General features: G+C 51.8%; 1 protein-coding gene across 7 annotated transcripts in view; it reads left to right on the top strand.

The window, feature by feature from the left end:
- MAP4 (microtubule associated protein 4) overlaps window positions 1-18,968 on the top strand; it is a 152,554-nt gene that overhangs the window by 106,761 nt on the left and 26,825 nt on the right. For 6 of the 7 annotated variants that reach the window (XM_071456400.1, XM_071456402.1, XM_071456405.1 and 3 more), the window contains one exon: window positions 18,728-18,828. In XM_071456400.1, coding sequence (XP_071312501.1) covers window positions 18,728-18,828 — 101 coding nt within the window. Of the gene's footprint in view, window positions 1-5,280; window positions 7,222-18,727; window positions 18,829-18,968 lie in introns of those variants that run through there. The other variant, XM_071456407.1, reaches the window with a different exon arrangement.

The raw sequence follows: 18,968 nt of genomic DNA on the forward strand, positions 1-18,968 counted from the left end.
ATGTGACTGAACCTTTGTGGTGCCTCTTGTGTGAATTAAAACTCAGTTTGGGAATTAGAGGTGGCAGTCAGGGTCCTCAATTCTGTATTTCCAAGGAGGTGCTGGGTGCTGGGGAATGGTTAAGGGTGAATGATGGAAAGTTTTCACTGGGCCAGGGTTGGGCTCTTGGATTCTGATCTGCTGCTCACATCCCCCTTCCCTCTGCTCCTCAAGCTCTATTTCAAAGGGACACTTGCAGAAGATTTTTTTTTTTCAATCTGTCCTTGAAGAATAGTCGATTTTAGAAAAAGAAATTAATTTGTTTCAGTGTTTGGGGGCTGTATCCTCTTATGGATTTTGATTTGCATAAGCTGTTCAGCCCAGGGCCAGCTCCACAGCCGAGTGCTCATTGCACAACCACCCTGTGGTGCTGACAGTCTGCTCCTGCATTCCTGCCCCCAGTGGGGGCTGGGGGCTGCTGGAGTGCTCCTCTCCTGCCTGGATCCCTCTTTCCATCCCCATCCCTGTGGCTGCCTCCTGTCCCCAGCCCGTGCCAGGCTGCCGTGCTGCCCATTGCCACGGTCACCCTGTGGGATGCAGGGCAGATTTCTCAACAGTTTGTGTGCAAATCAAATCCATTTAAAAGCAAGAAATGCCCATCCCTGTCTAATGACAGGATTTGCTTTGCTTTTGCAGCCACAGTAAAGCTCTTGCTGTAAATATTTTCTTTCCCTGCCTGGTTTCCATTATTTTAAGTGGGTCTAGCATTTGCACAGTAACCTTTCAGTCATGCCATGTTTGTAGTTCTCCTGTGGGACCCCAAACTGTAATTGGGTTTGTCTGACAGGAATTCATCAGCTGATTAAGGCTGTGTTAATCAGGGCAGGGGCTGAAGGATGTGCAAGTGCAGCCAGTCATCCTGAGATCATCAGCACTCGTGCACTTGTGTGCAGGAGCTGGTAATAACAGAGGTGCTCTAATAATGCTTTGGAAATGCTCAGAGTCATCATATTGCAGGCTGGTCATTAATTAAAGGGCTGTTAATTATCCCAGGGGGTGTGTGAGGGAGCTGAGCCCCACATGGTGTCACCAGGCAGCTCTGGCAGTGTCACTTGGCTTTGAGAGGGGACCTTGGCCCTGGGCTGCTCTCCTGCCCTTGGCCCTGCTGGGAGTTTGGTTCAGCTTGAACAGAAGGCTTTGGGGAGGTGTTGCTTCTGTCCCTGGCTAAAAGCTGAGCTGAGCTGAGCTGAGCTGAGCTGAGCTTACAGGATGTTTATCCAGAGGTGCAGCTCTGCAGTGCTGGGTGCTCAGGGGTCTCTGATCCCACAGGATCACAGAATCCCTGAATGGTTTGGGTTGGAAGGAACCTCAGACCTCATCCAGTGCCAGCCCTGCCATGGCAGGGACACCTCCCACTGTCCCAGGTGCTCCCAGCCCCAATGTCCAGCCTGGCCTGGGGCACTGCCAGGGATGCAGGGGCAGCCACAGCTGCTCTGGGCACCCTCCCCACCCTCCCAGGCAGGAATTCCTGGCAATATCCCATCTAAATCCCCCCTCCCTGTCCTGTCCTGCCCCACCCCACAGCTCTGTGTTCTTTTGAGGCTCCCCAGAGCTGCTGATCCCACTGCAGATGCCCCTGGTTTTCCCCCCCTGCTGCACCAGTTCTGGTTCCTCTCCTGCTGATGCAGCCGTGCCCAGCTCTCCCCTGGAGCTGGTCCTGGGCCAGCCTTCCTGAGGTTCATCTTCTTTTATTTTATATTCCTGCTCATCCTCGACTCTCAGATTTTCAAGAAAAGCTGGGAGTGAAACAAATCCACTTCTGGCTGCAGAGTCTGCCAGGCTGAGGCTGCTGATCACATTTCCTTAGTGGTGCTGTGTAACTTTCTGGGAAATCTGAATTCCAAACCTCTTTTCCTGGCTGATGTTGCCAGTCTGTGGCTTGTGCATCATTTGGTCAACTTTGTGTTGCCTCTGCTTGGTTTCTACTATGAAATACCCCCCACAATAAGCAAATACTGAGTTGGAAACACTCTGAGTGTGTTTGATTGCTGGTTTTGGCTGATCTCTGGTTTTTGATGTAAACTCTAAAGCAGGATTTGATCTGTAAATGACCCATCCTATAAAACATGAGGCTGTGTTTAAGGTTTGTACAACTCCACACCTTTGCAATGTTAACCTTATAGTTAACAAGGTTCTGGTGGTCAGAATCCTAAATATTCCAGTTTTATCCTGCAGCCTGTGGGAAGAAGTGAAGCGTGAGTTGAGCAGGGCTGGTTCCACAGCCCATGTGTGTGAGTGTGTGTATGAGCACAGGGGGCAGGGTGTGTAAATCCCATGTTCCTGGGCACACAGAGCATGTCCTCGTGGCTCTGCCTGCTCTGATTGCTGTTCTTGCTAATAACTCTTAATTAGAGACCACACCAACCATGCTGGCACCGAGGAGCTCATCATCCTGGAAAGTGATGTTGCCTTAGAAACCAGTGCAAGAGGCTGCACAGAAACGATTGTGTTAGATTAAAGCAAAAAAAAAAAACCAAAAAACCCAGAGCATTAGCAGGGATAAGTAATAGCTTCAGGAGTGAAGCAAAAATAGAAGCACTAGGCTGATTCATCTGCTGAGGCTGGGAGGCTGCAGATTGGGTAGCAGAGCTGACGTGGGATGTAGTGATCTCCGCCTGCTCCGGGGACTGGCACAGCCCAGCTCCACCTGGAGCAGCCCAGGGAGGGCTCAGGCAGCCCTTGGGGTGGCTGCCCTTGCAAAGGGATCACTGAAAGCATCCCAGGAGATCTCAGTGCCTGCAGAGGTGGTTGGTGCTGGGACTGAGACTGGGCTGGGCGTGCTCAGCATCCCAGGCTGATCCTGTCAGCTCTGGCAAGCAAGAGCAGGGTTTAATGAGGTTAAAAGGATGTGGACAGGCAAAATAGAGCCTTCCTCCTTGTGAACAGGCAAAATAGAGCCTTCATCCTCAAGAGCAGGCTCTCTCACCTCTGGGAGGGAGTGGGACCCTCAGGCAGTGAGGGAAGCTCCACGTGCAGAGCTGGACCAAGGCCTGATTTACAGGATCCTGTAATGGTGTCACTGCTCCTGCCTGCAATGAAGGGTGCTGGAGAGCCCAGAGGAGAGGGAAACCCCAGATTTGGTACTTGAAGAGTAGGAAATGTTCCTCCATGTTGAGCTGAGGGTAAAAGCAGTGGTGGAGCTCCTGTGAGGGTATCTGACTCTCCTTTCCAACCCAGCTCTGCTCCAGTGAGACCCTCCCTTACTTGAGTCACCTGTCAAAATCTGCCCAACTCTGTATCTGAACATCCTTCCACCCTTTCTGGCTCATCTTCACTGACCACTTTGCCTTTTAATTCTTCAGAGAACTTAAGGTTTATGGGAATCTAAAGGAAAAAAACAGGGAGCAAAGCTCTGGTGGGAGAGCTGCTGGTCAGAGTGAGTGGCCATTCCTGGCCTTGCCCCAGCACCATGGCACAGCTTCAGAGGCAGAATATTCATAAATAGAAATTAAAATAAACAGACTGGGTAGAAGATAGAGGCCAGGGCAGTGGAGCTGGGCAGGGCTCTGGGAGCAGCATGCTCTGGGCAGGAGGAGGCTGTTGGGAAGCTCTCAGTGGATGAACTCTGCATTACCTCCATTAATGTCCTGAGAGATTAAATACTGGCTGACTTTGGAGATTTTTCATAGCTAAGCATTCTCCTGCTTCTGAGCATCCCAGGTATTGACTGTGGTTCATTTCCTGCATTAGAAAATATTATTTAATAAGGCAGCAGCAGAGGCTGTTACTGGCTGTGCACTGACATGGAGTCAGGCTTTTCTTCCCTGTGATGCAAATCCCTGCCATGATCCCAGGCTCTGAAGTACCAGCCCCAAAATCAAAGGGGGTTCTCTCCTCTGTTAGAAAGGGTAGGTATTTGCTTTTTAAGTGAAAAAAAAAAAAAGAAATTAAAAGTTCCTAGGTGGTTTCAGAGAGCTTTACAGGGCTGCCCTCACTCCTGGGGAAGTGCTTTAAGGGATCTCTGGTGGATTGAGATTTCCTGTAAAAAAATCTTGGTTTGGATTGAGTGAGCAATGGAGGAATAACAGTAATTACAGAGGATTAGAGGAACTCAGGGCCTGCCAGATTGGGGAGCACAGTCAGTACTTTCAGAGTGAGCAAGTGCTTGCAAACATTAGTCCTACATCAGGGAGGAGGGAGAGCACGAGCCGTGAGCTGAGAGCCCGTTTCCCACAGCAAGACACCTCGGAATATTTTAAAGCAGAGAAAAATTGTTGAGGCTCTTTGAGAAGTGAAGGTTGTGGGTGGAACTATTCTGGTTAATTAGAGGCTGTCAGGAAAGATTCATATAACTTACAGTTCCTTAGTCATTGTTTTTAAATATAGCAGTGCCTTAAATCCCAAGCTTAAATACAAGCAGATAAATGTGTGGATTGTAGCATTTCTCACAGCAGGTTCAATTCAGGGGGCGTAGTGGAACTTGCAGGCTCTGGGTATAAAAATACATTTCTTTCAGTTCAACTCAAGCAGGGGAGGCCTTTTCCATGAGCTCTGAGGACATTTTCTCCAGAGTGGAGTGTGGTGACATCCGGGATGGTTCATGTGCCGTGACCCTGGCTCAGAGAGCAAAATCTGCCTCAGTCAAGGATTAAGCTGCACCAGACACTTAAGAATAAAAGCTGAATCTGCAGTTTGGTGCTAATGCAGCCTCTGCAGCCCAGTTTAGCCAGGGGAGTGGTGCCCAAATCATGACTCCCAGCTGGAGGAGCCCTGTGGGGCTGCTGGAACAGGGGTGGCTGAGGAGGGCACATCAGAGGTGTTGAGGCTGGCTTGGGATGGATCAACACAAAGTGCGCAGTGCTGGTGTGGATGAAGGGTGACAGAAGAAATCCACCTGCAACCAGGTCAGCAAGCAGTGAAGTTTGTATTTTTGTCAGCTGGGGCACTTGTCTGGCAAATTCTGTGGACCCAAACAGGCTGTTTCAAAACACATATATATGGCATCTTTAAATCAGCTAAAAATATTGTAAGATATGTTCATGTTCAAAAATACATAATGAAAATGAATCTTGCTGTATTTGAGACTCCAGGACCTTTCCAAACACATCCCATCCCATCCTTTTCAGCTTTGTCCTCTTGCTTACGGGAGCGATGCAGTTTGTGAATTGTGAAATCCTCATTACAGCAGGACTTGTGATCGCTGTTGACTCCAGAAGAATATATTAAAATTCACAGAAAACAAAGCCCTTGTGCTGAAAGGGCTCATTCTGCACTGTGCTGCTGGGGCTGGGCTGGGGGGGCCGTGCCTTGGTTTGCTTTGTGGGGGAATCGCTGACCTTGGGTCCTGCGTGTTCTTGGAATGGCTCATCAGCAGGAACTGATACCGATCAAAGCATCGATCACAGCACAGCTTGGCAGAGCAAAAGGAGAGGGTGAAATCCCCCCAAACGTGTCAGGACCCCCCAAAGGCTGCTGACAGCAAAACCCTTCCCCTGAGCCCATAAAGCCCCGGCAGCCTCAGCCCAGGGCCGGGCGCTCCCCTTCCCCAAGTGAATTCCTGAGGATTCTCCACAAAAGGATGCAACCTGCCGGTTTCTTTTGAACTAGTGGCTGCCTGCAGTAAGTGAAGGCGACGGCGCAGGGGGTGGGGAGGACGGGGTTTGTCACGAATACCGGGGGCACGCCGTGTCGTCACGGCAGCGAGCCCGGCGCGCCGAGCGCTGCAGCGGAGCCGCGGAGCCGCCGCGATGTCCCTCTCCAACCAGCAGCCCGAGTACAGCCCGCTGGGCAAGGGCAAGAGCCCCGAGAGCTTCCCGGCCGCCTTCCACCGCATGGAGTCCCCGAAAGACTTCGGCAAAACCGAATTCGAGTGGCAGAGGACCGAGGGGAAGCTTAACGAGATTGGCTTGAACGTGAACTCGGGGGGACCGATTAAGGACGGGCTCGTTAAGAACGCCGGTTTCACGGATGAGGACAAGCTCTGCTTCTTCGAGGGAAAACTAGACAAAGAGCTAAAAATAGCTCAGAAAGACAAAAGAGAATTTGAGGTGCCGGGCAAGAAATACCAGGCGGCTGCAGGTCACCTTGAGAGCTGGTCCCTGATTTCGGAAACCTTTCCTTCTGCTGAAGGCAACTTCGGGAACCCTAAAGCGACCGATTTCCGCGTGGGACAGGCGGGAGCCGAAAAAGCCGCTCCCGGGCTGGGTAAAAATGAAGCCATCACCGACCAGGAGAAAGCCGTGGGTAAGGCTGGGATGGAGACCAAGTGCCAGCCGGAGCCGAAGCTGCCCCATCTCTCCGTGCCGGAGAGCGATGCCGGCAAATTCATGAAGGAGCAGGAAATCAGCGTCTGGAACCCCAATTTCCAGCCCATCCTGCCGAACGACTCGGGGTCTAAAGAAGCGGCCGTGAAAAAAGATGGAGCCCCCGGCTATTGTGTCCTGGGGGTGCTTAACGACAGCTACGGGCAGAGCGGGCTCTCTTCCCCCGCTCCCGCAGCCAAAGCGGCCCCTCCGACCACCACCGTGGAGCTGGCCCAGGACGAGTCCAAAAGCAGTGACCTGAGCGAGAGCCCCGAGCTGGAGGAGGAGATGGAGGAGCAGCTGGGCTCTGAGGGCAGTTTGCTGGCCAGGGCTGCCCACCAGAGGAAGGCGATGAGGCGTGCGATGTCAGAGTGCTCTCACTTGTCGGTGCCCCTAACCCTTAACCTGGCCGATAAATACCCTGAGCCGGTGCTTAGAGAAGACGTCGCCACTGGGCTGCTCTCTCCTAATAGCAGCCTGACCCAGAGCCGCAGCCCCACGGCCGCCAAGCCGAGCTCCCCGATGAAGCGCTCGCTGACGGTGGCGGAGGAGCAGGCGGCCCTGGGCGGCCCCGCGGCCCCGCCGAGCCCCGGCCCCGGCGCGCAGCCCCCGGCCCCGGCGCGGGAGGAGCCGGCCGCCAAGAAGCGAGAGGAGTGGAACGGCAGCAACTCGCTCAAGAAAGAGCTGGGCAGCCCGAGCGCCTTCCACAGCAAGCTGGAGCAGATCCCCGAGCTCGGCAGCCAGGACAAAGAGCGGCAGGAGGCGGCGGGCAAGAGGGACAAGAGGGACGGCGGCGATGGAGCGCCGGGGCTCGATGCTCCCAAAGGCAAAGGCGCCGAGCCGGAGCCCGGCAAAACGGCTCCTCTGGAGAGGAAAGAAATCGAGGTCAGCAATGTGCAGAGCTCTCCGTCTCCCAAGCAAGGAGATTCACCACGTGATGGTATGTTACTAATTTTTACCTCTCCGGGCAGGGAGCGGACAGGAGCTGGGAAGTGCCGAGTGACTTTAGAGCGCACCTGGGAGCCCGGCACTGCCGTGCTCGGCAGGCAGAACAAAGGATGGGTCTGTACGGATAGAAACGGAGGGGAAAAGGGGAAAATTAATTGCTTGGCTGGTTGCTCAGCGTCTGGTGCAGCAGCAGCTGTTAATGGGCTGTCGGGATCCTAAACTTGAGCGATGGATTTTCAGATCCGTGGCATCCACAGGGGTCCCCCGCCGGTCTCCCCCGGGTCCCCTCCTGCCACACCTCCCCCGAGCAGAGGTACCCCAGATCACGAGATGTATTGTGAGAGCAGGGTGACAGCAAAATTAAACCCTTTCAGCCCCTGCCAAAAAAATCTGCGGGTTGTGCTTTTCCCGTAAGCTTCTGGCACTCTGTTTGAGGGGAGCACAAGAGAGATGGGTGCAATGATTTATGGAGTTAAGCTCTTCCCGGTGCTGAAATTCAAAGTGGAATTTCTCTGTCACTTTCTGGAAGCTCTTTCCCAAACCCCCCGTTTGAATGGAGCCGTTCCCATTCCAAGGGTCAATAGCAGCTTGTTGTGTTCTGTGGGGTTTGTTGTTTCAATGGTGCTGTGGTGTATGAGGTCACTCTTCCCGGATTTAAAATCTGTGAGAAGAGTAGTTAATCTTTGTTCTCCCGCCTGGAACAACATCTCTGTGTCCCCCCTGCCAGCCCCAGCCAGCAATAAACCTGCTTTTTTCCCAGATTTTGGATGCGACCACGGTGTTTGTGCTTTGTCTGTCGCCCGCATTAACGAGAGGAGAGAAAATGTGTCAGGGGATAAAGACAAAAGATTTGCAAGAGAACTTTTGCATCCTTTCGTAGCCGGCTGGGAGGGCTGATGTGAAATGGAAAGTGTCACGTTGTCGAGGGAGGGGAGGCTACAGCTCAGGTGTGCAGGGGAATGAGCTGCTCAGGTGGAGCCCCAAAACTCCTGGGGTGAGCTGGGCTCTCTGAGCGGGGCAGGGCAGCCCCGAGGGGCTGTGCTCACACAGCCCTGGGTTTGTTCTGCTCTGGGTTTGTGGTGTGTGAGTGACACCCCATGGTCACTCAGGCGGCTCCCGCTGCCCACGCTGGGCTCTGGGCATGGCCCTGCAGCCACTGGTCACTCAGCACTGCTGGGCATAATGAGAGTTCTGCTTTCTCCAGTTACCTGTCTAGATGCTTCAGGTGCCAGTCTCATGTTTGGGGAGCATTTGGGCAGTACAAACTCCCCTCTGTGATGTGCCAATGTGTCTCACCTTTTCACTGAGCCACAGGGTCCCAGGATGGGCTGGGCTGGAGGGACCTCAAAGCCCATCCAGTGCCACCCTGGTACTTTTCACATCCCAGGGACACCTTCCCCTATCCCAGGCTGCTCCAAGCCCCATCCAGCCTGGCCTGGGACACTGCCAGGGATGGAGTGTTGAGGATGGGGAGATTCTTCCCTTTCCATCCTCTTGGTGTTCCCTGGTTCCTCACGGTTGGCTCCAGGGACAGATTTTAATCCTTGGAGCCTGAGCAGAGCTGTCAGCTCCTGGCAGGCAGGTGGGAGCCACTGCCTGCCCTGTGGTGGTCCCAGGGAGGTCCTGAGCCAAGGCTGGACAGGACAGCTGGGGATGTTCCCTTGGGCTCAGGTCTGACCCTCGTGTTCCATGGTCACCTGGGCTTGATTTTGTACCCAAACATGAGAGGGTCATCAGTTGTCTTGGGAACTGAAACATGGCAGGAGTGAAGAGGTGTTGACAGCAAATGTGGAGCAGAAAAAACCCCAAAAGTGATGTATTTGTGCACACCTTTCATGTCAGAGTTCTCGGGGTGAAGGGGCTTGCCATCACCTTTCATGTCGCAGACTTTTGGGGGGTTGCTGACATCTTTCCTGTGCCAGTTTTTTTGGGGGTTTGATGACACCTTTCACGTCACAGTTTTAGGAGTTTGCTGGTACTTTTCACATCCCAGTTCTTTTGGGGTGATGGTGTTTGCTGACACTTTCCATGTCCCACTTTTTTTAGGGTGGTGGGATTTGCCAACACCTGCCCTGACACCAAGGTTTAATTCCAAGACAAATCAGCAACAAGGTTCACATTTTGGGCAACTGGGACCCCCAGTTTGGCTTGGCAGTTGAATCCTGTCCAGCTCAAGGGGCAGCTGTTTGAAAGCACAGCTCTGTGGGATCTTTAAATCAGACAAAACATTTAAAACCTCATCTGAAGTGGATTGACATGTTTTCCCCAGAGGGGCTGAGCATCAGTGATGGAAAGGTCACTGAGATGGGAGTGCTCCCAGTGTTCTGGCTGGGTTGTGCTTTGCAGATGGTTTATTCAGATTGCCAAGGGTTTTTTAGCATTTGGTTTAAAATTTTGCTCTTGCAGTCTTGATTATGAAAGCTTGTTTGTTGTCCTTACAATCACAGGTCTGGGTGAGCTGATACAGAGATAACTGAGCTGGCAGAGCTCTCACAGGCATCAGTATCATAGAATTTGAAGTTATTTTCTACTCTTTGTAGTTTGTACTCCTTTAATCTCTGGGTTTATCCTCTCCTGGGGGCAAACAAAGCAGTATAAGCAACGAAATGTTTTCTATATGTGCAGTTTAGAGGATTTTCAGGATGCAAGAGAAACCAGACAGAAATTCCTCAGATGTTCCTGAAAAGCTTTCCAACTTTGTGTGCTGAGGGTTTTTCCCTCTCCCCTGTTAATCAGCAGAGAGGTGGTTATAGTAAAAATAACTCCCCCAGCAGGCAGTGCTGGCTGGAAGGTGGAGCTGGTGCTGAACCCTCCTGTGCATTTCATTCACGCTCAGTTCCTCTCCTGAGATCCTGATCAGCCTCATCTCAGCACTCCCCTTGCAGCTCTCCATCCTCTCACCGGGCAGAGTGCTCAGTGCATCCATTGGATCTGACAGAAAAGGGTTTTTCCTGCTTTTTGTTAACCCCTCTCTTCTTCTGCCCGCTCTGTCTGTTCACCCCGACCTCAGTGCTCACACCTGGGGTAGCAAATTCTGTCACTTGCACCTTTTATCATCCTAAAAATACTTTAAAGAATTGTGCAGCCTGATCCCAATCATTTGTATGGTATCTCCACTTAAAGCAGACTTCCTTGGTTCTGCCCACCCAGGGTTGTGGGATTTTTTTGCTAAATATCTGCTCCTCTTGTGTTCTTTTAATAGAAAGAATTAGTAGAATCGTACATAAAACTCAATTTTCTTCCTTGCAGACAGGTGGGTGTCGGTGTAATCACAGAATCCCAGGATGGTTTGATTGGAAGGGACCTTAAAGCCCCCCTGGTGATGGCACATGTAGTTTAATTTTAGTTTAATTTCATTTTAAAAGCTGCCCCCAAGGTGCTCCTGCTCCAAGCCCTGGCGTGCCCAGGGCAGGTATTTTCAGCCAGGAGATCCTGGCTGCAGATTAGTCCTGATCAGAGCTGAGCCCCAGCACCTGCCCAGCTCCCTCAGGAATCAAATCTCCCTGGCCAAGGGGCCCTGTTGTTCCCAGCATGAGGACAGCTTTGGCACCTGAGTGTTGTGGGATTTATTGGCATTTATTTGTACCCAGTGTCACCCCCAGCAGTGTCACTGCCAGCAGTGGTGTCCTTCAGCACTGCCTTCACCTTCTGCCTTCTCTCACTCCCTTGGCCTCTCCCTGTAATGTTTTCTGCTCTGGAACACCAGGAATTGCAGGTTGGGTCTGTCACACCCAACAGCAGCTCAGTGTCTGCATCAGGAAACCATCCTGGGTTCCAGCTCAGGTTTTTGGTACTCCATGAAGTCCAGCCTAACTCCCAGCCTCCTGAAGGATTTTTATTCCAGCAGAACACTGTGGTTTAGATGAGTACAGAATCCAGGACTCCCAGCAGCAGTGAGGGTGTGAGGGCCCTGGCCTCAGGTTTGCACTGATTTAAGTGAGTGCTGGGATTGGGAATGTCAGCCCAGTAAGAAAGCCTGGAAAAAGCCAGCACTGCAGTGGTGGGGTCCTGTGCTTTCCTTAGCACAGGAAATGGGGTTTGTCATAGGGGAGAAAAGACAGAAGTGACTGCAGCTGCTCTGTGCCTGGTTGGGATTGGGGGATACTGGGGAACCTCCCTGGGATTCATTGGATCATCAGTGACACCTTTGTGCTTGGGTGTGCCAAGGCAGGACTGTCTTTATTTGACATTTTGAACACTGTGGGACAGTTTTATGCCTTCAGACACTGAAAAGCTGAAGAGGGGCTTTGGGCAAAGGCCTGGAGGGACAGGACACAGGGAATGGCTCCCACTGCCAGAGGGCAGGCATGGATGGGAGATTGGGGATGGGGAATTCCTGGCTGGGATGGAATTGCCAGAGCAGCTGTGGCTGCCCCTGGATCCCTGGCAGTGCCCAAGGCCAGGCTGGACATTGGGGCTTGGAGCAGCCTGGGACAGTGGGAGGTGTCCCTGCCATGGCAGGGGTGGCACTGGGTGCTCTTTAAGGTCCCTCCCAACCCAAACCATTCTGGGAATCTCTGAATTCCATGAAATTACCCTGTGAATCCCCTTGTCCCCTGGCCCAGGCACTGCCCAAGCTCAGGTGGCACCTGGAGATTCTCTGGGGTTTCACCAACGTTCAGAGCAGCTTTAGGGCCAGCCTGAAATGGAATTTGGGCTCTGTTTCGTGTCTGTTCCTCCCTGGATGCCCTGCCCAAGGCAGCTGCAGCTCAGGGCTGGTTTTGCTGGTGGGATGGGAGCTGTTACTCAGAGCAGCCTCATCACTCCAGTCATGCCCTGTTGGATAAATGGGGGAGGCACTTCAGGTTGTTCTGATTTAGGATTGCCCTTGCTGGGGTACAAATAGAGGCTTAACAATCCTGGAGCCTTAGGTTTGGCAAATGCAGGCAAAGAGGACATCTGATTATTCTCAGTTTGTGATAACCAAGGAAAATGTACACCTTGACTGAGTTGCATTTGTTGCCAAATAAAATGCTGAGCCCTCTGCATTTGGGTCAAGCAGGAGATGTGGATTCTGCCTTTTCTGGGGAGGAGGGAGCAGCTCAGGGTCGTATTTCTGTTCAAACCAAGATTTGTTGTACTTGTAGGTACTTTTCTGTAAGAGCCTTAGACAAAAAAGCTTTATTTGAGGGTGGTTTTTGGGATGCAGCTGCTCCTTTGGGGTGCTGAGGGATGAGGATGGTTTTGGGATGCAGCTGCTCCTTTGGGGAGCTGAGGGATGAGGAAGGAGCTGGTGGATGAGGAAGGAGCTGGTGCCTCTCTGTGGTTCCCCATGAGCAGGTTTTGTTCCAGGGCTTGTTTACATTCAAGAGGGAGAGTAAAGACAAGGATGGTCATTGCCTTATTGCTTAATCTATTTCTCTTAATGGATTTTCAGCTGATGACTCTAATCCCGATGAGAATTATGGAGCTGTTTCATTGAATGATGTTTTAGTTGAGCTTAGCCTGCTAAATATCCCTGGCTGGGGATCTGGGGATGATGCCTGGCCTGGTTCACGTTGGGCTGCAGCTGCAGGCAGGGCAGGTGACACAGGGACTGCCACACAGAGCCAGAGGGACAGCTGGGAGGGACAGCATCTGGGGGATACAGCCTCAAGCATCCATGGAAATCTCCTTTATTAGAGGGAGAAAGGAAGCATAGCAAAATGGGGAATGTCCTGAGGCAGGAGGGACCCACAGGGATCATTGATCCAACCCCTGGCCTTGCACAGACACCCCAAAATCCCACCCTGGGCATCCCTGGGAGTGCTGTCCAAGTGTTCCTGGGGCTCTGGCAGGGGTGGGAATGCTCCCATTCCCTGGGGAGCCTGGGCAGGGCCCAGCAGCCTCTGGATGGGACACGAGGAGCAGCAGTCCCAAAAGGCAGGATGGGGCTCCAGATCCAGCCTTTGCCTACAGGAACCTCTGGCCTGGTGACAGGAGCCCAAGACAGCTCCTACCAGGGTCTTCCTTTTGGCATGAGGATGGATTTTTGGGAATTCTTGCTCTTTCCTAAGCTGCTGGTTGGTGCTGAGCTGCCCACAGGCGTTGCTCCTGAGCTCTGTGATTTATGAAACAGTGCAGTAACACAGTTTAACTTCAAAAAGATCCTCCTGGGTGCATTTCTGTAAGTGCTGTTGCCTCATTTTACTTCTTCAGAGAATACAAACAGCAAAGCTTTTCAGGCTTTGTGCCTGTTTGGGTTTTTCACACAGAGTTGCAGCTTTTGTGAGAGCTGTTACTCAAAACTGAGGGTTTGTGTTTGCTCCCTCCTGGCTCAGCTCAGCATCACCTCACACCAGCTGGGACTGCACACTGGATTTGTAGGATGGAGGTGCCATAAGGATAATTCTGTGTGGCTTTCCTCCAGCACGGGGACTTGGAGGAATCCAGAAAGAGAAAACAAAAGGGAAAACTCTGTCAATTCTTAACTCCTAATGTTTGAAAGAGGGAAAGGTCAGGTGAAGATAAATGGAAAAAAATCCTGGTTGTGAGAGTGGGGAGGTGCCCAGAGCAGCTGTGGCTGCCCCTGGATCCCTGGCAGTGCCCAAGGCCAGGCTGGTCAGGGCTGGGAGCACCTGGGGCAGTGGGAGGTGTCCCTGCCATGGCAGGGGGTTGATGATTTTTAGGGTCTCTCCATCCCAAACCATCCTGGGATTCCCTGATTCCTTGTGCTTCCCTTTGAGTCCAATGTCTCAGTGCACATCTGGTCCTCCAGGGGCTCTCTGGAATGAGAGCTGTGATAAATAAATAAATAAATAAATAATCAATCAATCAATCAATCAATCCTGGGGGAGCTGGCACAGGCAGTGGCCAAATGAGACTCCTGAGCCTGGAAGAGGGAATGTGGGGAGGGAGGAGGTTGTGGTTGTGTCTGAAAAGGCATCAGTGGCAGGGGAGTTGTGAGCAAGAGACAGTTCTGGTTTTCCAGGATAGGAATATGGGTCAGCAAACGAAAATAACAGCAGCAGCTGAGAGCAAACCATGCTGGGTGACTGCTGAGAGATTTCAGCAAAGCTGTAAAACAGTTTCTGCCAGGAATTTGGGAACTGAGATTTTAGCTTTTTTTATTTTTTTTTACCAGGAGGGTGATCAGATCCAGGAGCAGAAGCTCCCAGCTGCGGAATCTCCATTGCTGGAGATGCTCAGAGTAAGATTGAACACCCCAGAGCAGCCAGGTGTAGCTGAGTGGGGCACTGGGGTAACTGAGCTCCCCTCATCCCCTCCAGGCTGCCTTGTCCTGCTTCTCCATGGCTGCCTGTGCTCAGAAGCTGTTGGACCTGCAGGTGCTTCCAGACTGAAATGCAGGGAGATGTTTTTTCCAGGGGTGGGTGGGATGGGTTGTTTCCTCCTTCTGGTTAGGAATTCTATTTATAGTTACCCACAACCAGGATTTGGCTTCAGGAAACCCTTGGGGGAGTTGGGCAACCCCCTGCAGCTGGGACAAGAGTCACTTAGGCTGGACTGGACTGGTTTAACCCCAGCCCAAAGCCTTGTGCAAGCAGAGGGGCTGTTCCAGGCCCATCCACGTGTGTCCCTCCCATGGATGGAGACCTGGAGTCTCTTTGGGCTCCTCCAGCCTGTGTCTGGACTGCTCAGTGTCCCCATGTCACCTGAGGGTGTCCCTGCAGCTGCACTGCTGAGGCCACAGGGATCCAGGGTGGTTTGGGTTGGGAGGGACCTTAAAGCTCACCCAGTGCCACCCCTACCATGGCAGGGGCAGCCACAGCTGCTCTGGGCACCCTGGGCCAGGGCTTCATCATGATAGGAATGATTTATTGATAGGAATCGTGATAGGAAAAATGCTAGGAATAATTTATTGATAGGAATCATGATAGGAAAAATACTAGGAATGATTTATTGATAGGAATCTTGATAGGAAAAATACCAGGAATGATTTATTGATAGGAATCATGATAGGAAAAATGATAGGAATGATTTCTTGATAGGAATCATGATAGGAAAAATACTAGGAATGATTTATTGATAGGAATCATGATAGGAAAAATGATAGGAATGATTTCTTGATAGGAATCGTGATAAGAAAAATGCTAGGAATCATTTCTTGATAGGAATCATGATAGGAAAAATGCTAGGAATCATTTCTTAATAGGAATTGTGATAGGAAAAATGCTAGGAATGATTTCTTGACAGGAATCATTTATTGCAGTGCTGCTCTTGGCAACTGTTGGGACAGGCCGAGAATTGTGATGTTCACCATTAGGAACAGGAGTGGTGGGGACAGGGCCCGAGGATGGAGGCACTGGCAGCACACTGCCCCCAGTGTGGGGAGGCACTGCTGAAGGCAGGGCTGTGCTGGGAGGGATCCATGGAGGATGGCAGATGGGAATGGCCCTCCCTGTCTCCTTGAAGCCCCTTTCCCTCGGGAGTGCTTCCCTGCTGCTGCTGACTCAGCTCAGGCCACAGCAGCTCCAACCAAATGCCTTTAAACATCTTCCAGGGCCTTCTGCCTCTGCCTGGGGGAGCAGGCAAACTGAAAAGTCTCCTAAATAATTCTCTTGCAGCCTAATGAACAAATTTGATTAAGGTTTGGCAGCTTTTCCTAATATTCCCTGTAACTAGGAAATGGTGCCAGTTCTCTGCTCTGAGAACAGCCTCGTAATTAAACCATGAATGAGAGCAAATGTCCTGATGAGCACAGGACAAATGAATATTAAACCCCAAACCTCTCCTTCTGTAATCCCTGGGGGATGGGGCAGGGTTGTGTGTCCTGGAATGTCAGAGTCTCTGAGAGATGGAGCCTCAGTTGTGGCCCCTCAAGTAGAGAAGGTCTCTACCCAGTTCCCCTGTAGTAATAATAATAATAATAATAATAATAATAATAATAATAATAATAATAGAATGGTTTAGGTTGGAGGGTCCTCAAAGCCACCCAGTGCCACCCCTGCTATGGCAGGGACACCTCCCACTGTCCCAGGCTGCTCCAAGCCCCAGTGTCCAACCTGGCCTTGGGCACTGCCAGGGATGCAGGGGCAGCCACAGCTGCTCTGGGAATTCTATTCTAGGGCCTCCCCAGCCTCCCAGGGAACAATTCCTTCCCAATATCCCATCCATCTCTGCCCTCTGGCAGTGGAAAGCCATTTCCCTTGTCCTGTCCTGTTTTTTATTCACCTTCTATTAAACAACATGAAATAGCATGAAATTCATGTTGTCACTGGTTCAGAAATGTGGGAGCTGCTGGAGTTCAGATCCTGACCCTCTGGGTATTGCAGGATTTGAGGAGCATTCCCTGATCCTGGGAATTCTTGTCATGGGTGCTGCAACCCCTCATCAGCCAGAGGTTTAATGTTGGTGCTGAATTAGCTGAAATAATTAATGACAGCAGCTTTTACCAGCTGGAAGTCACCTTGATGTGGGGGATATTTGAGACTGGTAGGATTCCAAACGAAGCAGTTCTGGGAGCAGAGAGAAGGGAATGGGCAGGAGTTGTTTTTCAGGAGAGGGAACTGCTGACAAGTGCTGCTGCTGGCATTGCTGTGCATGGAACTGACAGGTGAAAGCAGGAGAACAGAAAGGATTATTGAAATGCAGGGGAGGAATCAGGTAGAGAGCAGCCAATACAGATCAGCTGCAATAAAAACAGGTTTTCCAGGTGGACAGACACAATTCCTAAGGATTTTGTATTAAAGCAGGTGTTCAACCTCTACATTCTGCTGGTTTTCCTTCAAAAGCCTCTTTTATGTGCCCAGCATGCTCAGCCCAGTGTTGCAGAACTGGAAGGCCAGATGGGTAGGAAGGGGTTAAACCAATTCAGGGGGGAAAAGGCTTTTCCTGAGCTTACCCTGGAGTCAGAACATAAAAACAACAAGCCATGCTCTGGTAGGAGGGAGGCACGGGGTGATTTGATTTTCCTGGCTTGTACCAGGACTGAGCCATCCTCTGAGACACTCCTGTCAAGTCTGACAAGCAGGAAGGCAGGGAACAGAAACTGCAATTTCCAAAAGATGTGGAGAACAGGCTGTTTACTGCTGGAATCCTTAGCCTGGCCTTGTCACAATCTGTTCAGGGTTATAAAAAGCAGCGTCCAACACGGATAAGGCTGGATTTGAATCCCCAGATGACAGGAGAGATGCTGCAGGAATTTGTGCTGGGCTCTTGGCAGAGGATGCTGGCAGGATCCAGCCCAGGGCAGCGTGGTTGTGCAGCTGCACCCTGGGGAAGGAGGGCTTGGAAGGGATTTGTAGGGAAGCTGCTCCTTGCTGCTGTAGGATTTCAGGGAATTTGGGGAGAAAACCTGGGGAAACTGCTCCTAAATGAAGGATTTGTTGGGTTGGAGGGCAGTGCTGGTGCTGCTTTGGGTTCTGGCTTTCCAGAGGACACAAGGAGGGGGTGCTGCTCTCCTGCCCCTCGGGGAACAGCCTGGGTGTGTTCCCTGTCCCCAGCCAGTGTCACAGCCCCGGTGACAATGCCAAAAGGAACAATCACAGGGAAAAATGGCCCTTCTTGGAGCTGGCTCTGAGCTCTGTGCTGTAACACAGCTCCAGTGAGGGGTCAGTGTCTGCAAGAATGGGATTTTGGGATTTCCATGGTCCTGCTCTTGTGGGAATCCTGGGGTGGTTTGGATGGAAAGAGGCGTTGAGGACCATCCAGTGCCAGCCCTGCCATGGCAGGGACACCTCCCACTGTCCCAGGCTGCTCCAAACCCCAGTGTCCACCCTGGCCCTGGGGCCTTGGGCACTGCCAGGGATGCAGGGCAGCCACAGCTGCTCTGGGCACCCTGTGCCAGGACCTCCCACTCTGCCAGGGAAGAATTTCCTCTTAATAAACAATTGAAATCTCCCCTCCTTCAGCTGAAGCCATTCCCTGTGTCCTGTCCCTCCATCCCTTGTCCCCAGTCCCTCTCAAGCTCTCCTGGAGCCCCTCCAGGCCCTGCCAGGGGCTCTGAGCTCTCCCTGGAGCCTTCTCCTCTCCAGGGGAGCATTCCCAGCTCTCCCAGCCTGGCTCCAGCTCCTTGTGCTGCTGGATCAGGGCTGGCACCTGTGACCTGTGTGACCTTTCCTGTTGCTCCCTTTGGCTGCTGGGAACCCTCCCTGCTCACTGAGCTGTGGATGTGGGCAGAGGAAAGGTTGAGCAGGAACAGCTGTAACAATGGGGATAGCTGGGAACAGAGCCCCACTGCAGGGTAAGTGTAAAACCTGGAAGAGGTCAGGACTTCACCTTGAACGTTCCAAAAATTTCTTGTAACAACTTAAAAGATGAGAAGATTTGCTATATAAAGTAAACCACAGGTTTCCTTCATCTGCTGGTTGGCTTTTCCCACTGGGATAATGTGAGAAATTGGAATCTAACAGCACCTGGATGAACCATTCCTGTTGCAGGGAAAATCTTTCTTCCTCCTGCAGGTATTCTGGGGTTCAGGAACTTTTCCACTAACACCAACCTGTGCTGTGTCAGTTCTGTCTCCTGCTGCTGCTGTGTTGAGTAACAGCAAACTAAAAAAAACATATCTTAAAAAGAATAAAAAGCTTCCACTTACAAATGTGCCTTCCTTCCCCCAGGCAAGGCAGAGGAGCCCAAAGCAGCCGAGGCCGTGAGTGGGAACGACATCACAGCTCCTCCCAACAAGGAGCTGCCCCCCAGCCCCGAGAAGAAGACCAAGGTAGGAGCTGTTCCCTGCTCCCATCTCTGCTTCCAGGGCTTTCATTTCCCAGCTTTTCTGCTTCCTCAGCTGTGCCAGCCCCACTTCTGTTTTCTGAGCTGCCCCTGGGAGCCCTGTCCCTGCAGCAAACCCGTCCAGCT

The sequence above is a fragment of the Agelaius tricolor genome, unplaced genomic scaffold (genome assembly GCF_023055355.1).
Source record: "Agelaius tricolor isolate 1412-34295 unplaced genomic scaffold, bAgeTri1.0.p SCAF_58, whole genome shotgun sequence".
NCBI classification, from domain to species: domain Eukaryota; kingdom Metazoa; phylum Chordata; class Aves; order Passeriformes; family Icteridae; genus Agelaius; species Agelaius tricolor.